Below are 7,835 nucleotides of genomic sequence, written 5' to 3'. Positions count from 1 at the left end.
TCTTCAAGCGGAAGTTGTCAAACCCTCTCTCACATTGCTCAACCTTGCCTTTATAGGTAGCAGCAGAAGCACAGTGAATAGAAAGAGACCACAAACAGCTGTGTACTGCAGAAACACAATGCATGAGATGACACATTCACCCTGCTCTTTATCCGTCAACCCAGCGCAGAGAGGATCTCAAACTTGATATAATTTTACAAATTTAATCAATAACAATGAAAAAAATTGTTGTAATATCACTACTAATAATAATAATGATATGCTAGTAATACTAGTACAGATGATAATGATTCTATGATGGTAGTGATAATGATAATAAAAATGGTATTGTGATAATAATAACAATATTATCATCATCAACATTTTCAAATTATATTTCACTGTTCTCAGCATAGAATCTGCTCAATGTACAGCAGAAGATTAAAACATATCAAGAAATAAAGGATGCAAAAGCTCTACTAGAAAAGTTTTAAAAAATTATGTTGAAGAAAAAATGGTTACAGTTACTTAAAATTAAGACAATCAAAGTAAGTTTCCAGCAGTTTTGTATGCATCAATGAGTAAAATCTCGCACGTATACTTCATCCAGTCTCGCTTAAGATTTCAAATTTGGTTTGAAGGGTAAGAAATTAACCCAGTGTGCTCAAAATGTTTTCGTTTGTTGACAAAAATAAATACATTTCCATTTGTATTGTTGTAGTTGTTTTTATTTACTTTTATTTTGCAAAGCCCATTCCAAATTATTCCAGAATATAATAACTTTTGGGGGGTTTTGAATTTCCTGCAAACTTTGGTAAGAATTTGAGCATGTCTCGGCCCTGAAAAGCCCAAAAGGGAAATACAAATCCTTCAAAATACAATAGGGCCTCCCACCGTAGGTTCTCGGGCCCTAATAATAATATCGTTATTATTGTAATACTACCTCCACCATTGAATAGTGATATGATATCATGGCACACCAACAATCACAGAGTCAGAGACGCAATCAAATAGAGTTTAACTTCCGGGTGTGCGTCCAATCAGGTTTGCGTTTAGGAATCCACTGCTCACTGAGCCAATCCAATCCAGAATAGGGTGGAGGGGCGACCAATTGGATCGCCGTGTCACGTTTCCTAGTCCCGCCCTCCCGCTCATTCAGCAGACAGAGGCGGCTCCTGTCACTCAACACGCTCCAACATCACATAGTGTTGTTCCTGATGGAGACACAACAAACATCAAACATCTGGACGCGTTAAAGATGGCAGAGTGAGAAGAGGAGCTCCTCCTCCTCCTCTTCTTCCTCCTTCTCCTCCTCCTCCTCCTCTCAGCGGCTGAGTCAGAGAGCCTCTCCCCGGGCTCGGTGATGTGTCCCCGGCTGTGTTCGTGGCTGCTGCCGCCGCTGCTGCTGCTGTCCTGCTGCCGGGACGTGTCCTCACAGGGAGTCCCCGGGGCCTCGGTCCCCAGTGCCGCTAACACTCTGGTGTGGGGACCGGGGCTGGAAGCCGACGTGGTTCTCCCGGCCCGGTTCTTCTACATCCAGGCGGTGGACAGCTCCGGGAGGAAGTAAGTCCCGTTCAGGCCCGCCGCCCGATGCGGCTCCTCTGCTAGAGCCCAAACTTTTACCTTTCCCGTTGTGATGACCTGTGAACCGTCAGTGGAGAACAGTGACCGGAGCTTCACTTAGCAGCTGCCTGTAGTGTGGAGCAGCAAGAGCAAAGTAAACAAGTTTATATGAATGGAAACAATCTCTACAACTTTGTTTCATTAGAGTCAAAAGACAAAGTTGGACTATTTGGCACATATATCATTAATTCAATGAATAGAGGTCACATTAAGGTTCAGTTCTGTCAACCCTTTGTCATCAATGTTTGTGTTTCTATGAGGGCTACATTTTGTATTTATGTATGACCCTGAAATGCAAAACGTCACATCACAGAAGAAAACAGAAAATACAAAAAGAATAACGAACAACAAATAAGGAAACACAACAAAAACACAACAGCAAGTAATAAAATAAATTACAGTAACAAATCACTATGTCAATAACTTCTAATGCCACCATAGTTAACCTTGAAAACTAAATGTCCTCTGATGTTCCTACTTTTCCTAATGCGATTTGTAATGGTTCTCATGTGGGCCTGTGTTGTTGTCTCTGAGGTGTCCCAGTTGGCCCAAGTGTCAGACAGGCGGAAACATAATACCCCTTCAGTTCCGATGAGACAGGTCCCTGTTACAGAATCTCTATTAACAACTGAACAAAGCATGATTACAAAGAAAGGACATCGTAGGAAATCTTTGAACCACAAGCAGTGTTTTGTTAAAGCTAAAACGTTAAACTGGTCACTAATGGCAGAGCAGCCATGAAAAGTCTGTGCCTCAGGTATAGAGATGTTAGAGATCCTCCAACAACCCCTTAAATCCAAAATCTCCCACGGGAGCAATGAGGGTATCCCAGTCCATGCCTAGTCCCTCAGTGGGTGTCACCTTCACACATGCTCTGGTTCTCCAGATGGATCAGTTTCTCTGCTCCATTCATTCAATAAGCCACACTGTTGTTGTCTGTATGTAGAGGAAACACAACATTAGCATTTTAATACCGAGAAGCCATGAAATTATATCAGCAGCAACAAAAAATAGACAACATTTTTTTTTTCTCTCGAGTTCCGTTCACAAATGTGTTAAAATCTCTATGAGTGAGAACTTGGCCTTTGAGGGATAAGATGCTGATTCAAGGGCCTGATGTGCCTTGAACTGGTCACAATAAAAGACCAATCTACAATGCCACAGATGCCCCAAGTTTTGAAGGAGAAAAATATAATTTAGCCGTACATATAACCGGCCTCTACAAGCACAGACCACCTCTCACCACGCCAGCCCAGGACAGCCGCCCTGTGTCTTCACCTGAGATATCGCCTCAGAGCAGCCACCCAGTCTACAGATGTTTTCTATTACCGAACAAATGTGTTTCGTTTATATTTTCCTTGAGTGTTCTTTGTGACAATTACAGTGTAGTCAACAGGTATTAGAACAATAGTTCATTTTATTTCAAACAAAAGTTGAAATGTAGATATTCCAACAAGGGCTCGTTCTCCATGTTCTTCCCCCTCACAGTTTCACAGCCTCCCCGGGTGAGAAAACCTTCGACGTGAAGATCGTGTCTCCGGTGGAGCAGTTCACCAGGATTTGGATCCAGGTCCTGGATCGTCACGATGGGTCATTCCTGGTTCGATACAGAATGTACGCCACCTACACGGACCTTCACATCCACGTTACGCTCAAGAACAAGCATGTCTCCAAGTCGCCGTTCATTCTCAAAGGTAGAGCACGACGCAAGCTGCTGACAAAATCCATTCGGATTTGTATTTGTGAAAGATCTCATTGATGTTTCTGTGTTTGTCCTCCACAGGCCCAGTGTACCACGAGGGCTGTGACTGTCCCCAGCCCAGTGGTTCTGAATGGGAGGCCCACATGCACTGTCCTCAGTCCTTCCCCCAGATAGACAGGGACCTGTCTTTTTACCAGAGTGTTGACCCTGATCGTAACGCTAAGGAGATCCCACTGCGCTTTGGACAGCGGCAAAGCCTCTGCCATTATACCATCAAAGACAACAAGGTACACAGGACCTGAGACACCAAAACCACTAACTACAAACAAATTAAGCAGCCACATAAGCAGTAAACATCCATATCATCGTGTTAGAAATATTTCTCACTGTAAATATGGCAAAAAAAATGCTGATACATTGTTAAATTAATAGTGAAGAAGGGAAATTAACACATATGTCATTTTACAAGAAAAATCCCATTTTTGTCCTTTGAGTAGAGAGAGGAAAGTAAAGTAGAGTAATAGAGGGTTGTGTTTCCTTAGTAATTAGGGTCATGGAATAATGTGAGGTCTGCCAGGAGAGCCTGAGGACGTGCAGCACACATACCACAGTGTTCGTCAATCCAGGTGCCTGCAACAGTGATATGTCTGAAGCCTTATTCGCACAGAGCTAACATTACCTGGACATATCAGTAATCAATTGTCAAGGATTCCCACTCCCATTGTTTGGGATTTTTGGCAGAACACAAAAATGTGTATCTCATTATTTGGTATTTATTTCTTTGTATAAAAGTCCTGCAATACGCATTTAATATTTTCTTGATAATTGAAACACTAGTCTGAAACAACATCTTTATCTGAAGCTTTCAATTTTACGACATTGGTCTTCCTTAGCAGGTAAATATGGATCTGTTGACATGATGGTTCAGTAGCTGTTATAATTTCATTATAGGACTTTAAATTTGATTTGGCCTAAAGTTAAGGATGAAAGTTTATTCCTGAACCCTCTCTTGTTACTTTAATGTTCCTAAAGCTTATTTTGATTTTCTTCAGGTTTACGTGAAAACTTTTGGAGAACACGTGGGTTTTAGGATCTTTATGGATTCTATCCTCCTGTCACTCACCAGGAAGGTAAGCTCTCCTTTAAACTACCTGTACAGAAATATTTAGACACGCCTCATGATAACTTTTATTTATCATTTCATTCTTGACTATTATCTTCCACATAATGTCATATATTTCAGTGGGAGGTTGTTGCATTATATATGTATTCAACGTTTTCTATAATGCACACACAGTATCTCCTCTATTTTGTGATATTATTTTTTCAAATTTTGCAATAACTGACACTTCCTTTAAAAGAACCCACTCCAGTTCTCTTCTCTGTGCTGTTGTCTGTTTCCAGGTGCAGCTGCCTGACATTGAGTTCTTTGTGAACCTGGGTGACTGGCCCCTGGAGAAGAGGAAACCAAGTGACAGGATTCATCCCATCTTTTCCTGGTGCGGCTCCAACAATACTCGAGATATCGTCATGCCCACGTATGACCTGACTGAGTCTGTCCTGGAGACCATGGGCAGGTGGGTCTCTGCAACCACAAGCTACATGATTCATTAACTCAAGTCTACACACACTGAGAGAACATAGGCAGATCAACTCCCCCTTTCACCACATGTAAGTACAGTGAGCCACCATTTACGTAATAGTCGACAAAAATACCTCAGGAATGTCGTGTGGGCAGCCTCAAAGGAAAAATCCAAACAAATTATAAAAGAATAAAAAACAAGTCTCCAAAAACTTTGCTTTTCCTTCGTTGAGCATTGATCTGCAGTCAGGTTGGAGTCATTGCACAGTGGCTGGCCCTGTGTCGCAGGGAGCAGCTTATAGGACATTTATATCTGTATTCTGTGGACATTTTGAATAATACAGTTTTGTTTTTTATGCCTCAGTTGGTTTGGTAGATTTGTTCAGGACAATTTGATATGAATGTTTACTTAGCTCGTCCACAAACAAAGAATAAAACATTGAGTCTTCAGTTACAATCTTTCATTAGCAGGGGGCTGTGTGGACAGGCCGACCCGTGCACAGCCTGTCCCCTGACACCGCCACGGTGCAGACAATTAGTCTGCATTAGTTGTGCAGACAACTAATGAAACTCATATAATCCTGTGTCCGGACGCTCATTATTTTCTCCTCATGCCTCTCTGCTTCTATAAAGTCAAACCTCATGCATTTTTATGAAGTGCGAGATGGCTGATTTGACATTCACCACCGTGTCCGTCCAATTCAACAGAGTAAGTCTGGACATGATGTCAGTTCAGGCCAACTCGGGGCCGCCGTGGTCAGAGAAGAACGCCACGGCCTTCTGGAGGGGGAGGGACAGTCGTCAGGAGCGGCTGGAGCTGGTCAAGCTGTCGAGGGCTCATCCTCACATGATAGATGCAGCTTTCACCAACTTCTTCTTCTTCAAGCACGACGAGAGCCTCTATGGGCCGCTGGTCAAACACGTCTCGTTCTTTGACTTTTTCAAGGTAAGAAACACAATCTGCACAAAAAGCCACAAGTGAAGTAGTGTCTATGAGGAAAGTATGTAACAAGCTAAAGACTCTTCAGTTAGGTAAATCGATTTTTAAACGTAGCACTGATTTTGTGAAAAGTCATTAAACCTTTTTTTTATTTGTGTTCCATGCTCACCTCCAGTACAAGTACCAAATAAACATTGACGGCACGGTGGCGGCGTATCGGCTGCCATACCTGCTGTCAGGGGACAGTGTGGTCTTAAAGCAGGACTCGGGCTACTACGAGCACTTCTACAATGACCTGCGGCCATGGGAGCACTTCATCCCAATAAGGGCGGACCTGGGAGACGTGCTGGAAAAGATCCAATGGGCCCGTGACCATGACGAAGAGGTGATGATGATTATTCAGTTGACTATAAACACCAACTGATCAGGCACGATTCTATGCAGTGGATCCTTATCGGCCTCGCTCTTCTGTGTTGTTGTGATTAAACAATGAACCCAGGTCACCTTGTTTCTTCTTTCAGGCAAAGAAAATTGCACTGGCAGGTCAACAGTTTGCCCGAAATCATCTCATGGGAGACAGTATACTTTGTTACTACTACAAACTTTTCCAGGTAAAGTTCTGTAAGAAGATATTACCCTGCTTCCTCATCACACAATCATCAATCATCATTATTTAAGTTATCTGGATAAATAATTTCACACCATGCATTAATATGTTTTGATAGGGTATTTGTTATCGGGATGAACGGCCTCTGCCTGTTGTGTTTCTCTCTGTAACTTCAGTTTCCTTCTTGCAGGCATATGCCAAACTCCAGGTGACGGAGCCAGCGGTTCGTGAGGACATGGAGCTTGTCAAGCAGCCGACTGACGACCTGTTCACATGTTCCTGTCACAGGACGACGGTAACGGACACAAATATGTTTTCCTTGCATCAAAGGGACTTTACCCCCCCCCCCATCTCAGCTTACACAAGTAGCTCAGATAACGCAAATAAAGTCTCTTTTTCAAGGACGCGCTGATTACATTACACGTGTAATGAACAGATGAGCAACAATTTAAAGTTTAACAAAACAATGAAATGAATATATCAAATGATAAAACACATTATAAAGGAGGTATTTAATAGATATGAGTCAGATCTTGAACCTAAAGCAGCTAAATGAAACTCAGTCATCACAGATGGTTGAATTTACACCTGAGCTTTCAATACGTCATCAAGATTATACCTCAACACTAAAGAGTCTGTCTCCCTCTGGTGTGTATAAGTTGTCCCTGCACCTAAAGTACATTTTACTTCCATTTGCACCTAAATGTTACACTATCACTTAAACTAATATCATTTTAATTTTAATTCATGATAAATACATAAAATACTATATTAAAGACCATGTTCACCCACTTGTGTTTACAATTACTCTACCTAATTGGATGTCTAGTCAGATTCAAGTTGGGACGAGCTCTGTAACATGTATGCCGATGTTTCTAATTCTAACATTATTGTTTGTTTTTCAGGCAAAAGATGAACTCTGATGGAACTGTCACTCACTTACAGAGAAGTCCTTCATATCTGATAAAGTGCCAAATAATTTGTACAAATGTGGATTCATTGTATGACTGTGTGATATGAATTAATATCACCTTAGGTCATCTTTTTTAAATAAATGTATTTCTTTTTTACATGTTGAAAGTGTGTGTTTTTCTTTCTTGCTGTTATATTACACACTCACACGAACAGATAGAGATCAAGATAAGACGACTTGACCTGAACATGTGAAAGGATGAAGACAACCTGTACCTAGAGGAAAGTTTTTTCCCAACATTGTGAATATAAAGTGTTTATATAGACATATTATTTTCTGCTCTGTATGTCACTACCCTATAATGAACACATATCATGGTTGACATGGGCTGCCAACAGTGTTGTAAATGAATGAACGTAAAAGAACGCGTTCATTGAACACGTTCACTTATATGAGAACGATGAACTGAACGCAACTCAATGACAAATA

The 7,835-nt window shown here is 41.5% G+C and overlaps 1 protein-coding gene across 1 annotated transcript; it reads left to right on the top strand.

The window, feature by feature from the left end:
• Positions 1-1,143: 1,143 nt before the first annotated feature.
• On the top strand, positions 1,144-7,503 carry poglut2 (protein O-glucosyltransferase 2). Its single transcript, XM_062402084.1, has 10 exons — positions 1,144-1,542; positions 3,091-3,296; positions 3,386-3,591; positions 4,357-4,434; positions 4,709-4,881; positions 5,595-5,832; positions 6,002-6,211; positions 6,348-6,437; positions 6,624-6,728; positions 7,339-7,503. Exons 1-10 carry the CDS (start codon positions 1,343-1,345, stop codon positions 7,354-7,356), a joined length of 1,524 nt encoding a protein of 507 aa, XP_062258068.1. The 5' UTR covers positions 1,144-1,342; the 3' UTR covers positions 7,357-7,503.
• The last annotated feature ends 332 nt before the right edge of the window (positions 7,504-7,835 follow it).

This window comes from Platichthys flesus, chromosome 13 (assembly GCF_949316205.1).
Source record: "Platichthys flesus chromosome 13, fPlaFle2.1, whole genome shotgun sequence".
Lineage (NCBI taxonomy): Eukaryota > Metazoa > Chordata > Actinopteri > Pleuronectiformes > Pleuronectidae > Platichthys > Platichthys flesus.
The sequence above is the reverse complement of the archived record's forward strand: the minus strand, read 5'-3'. Positions and strand labels throughout refer to the sequence as shown.

Coding starts and splice junctions, on each gene's coding strand:
- poglut2 (XM_062402084.1), top strand. CDS start 1,343: ATGTGTCCCCGGCTGTGTTCGTGGCTGCTGCCGCCGCTGCTGCTGCTG. Junction 3,297..3,385: donor GTCGCCGTTCATTCTCAAAG/GTAGAGCACGAC, acceptor TGTCCTCCACAG/GCCCAGTGTACCACGAGGGC. Junction 3,592..4,356: donor ATACCATCAAAGACAACAAG/GTACACAGGACC, acceptor GATTTTCTTCAG/GTTTACGTGAAAACTTTTGG.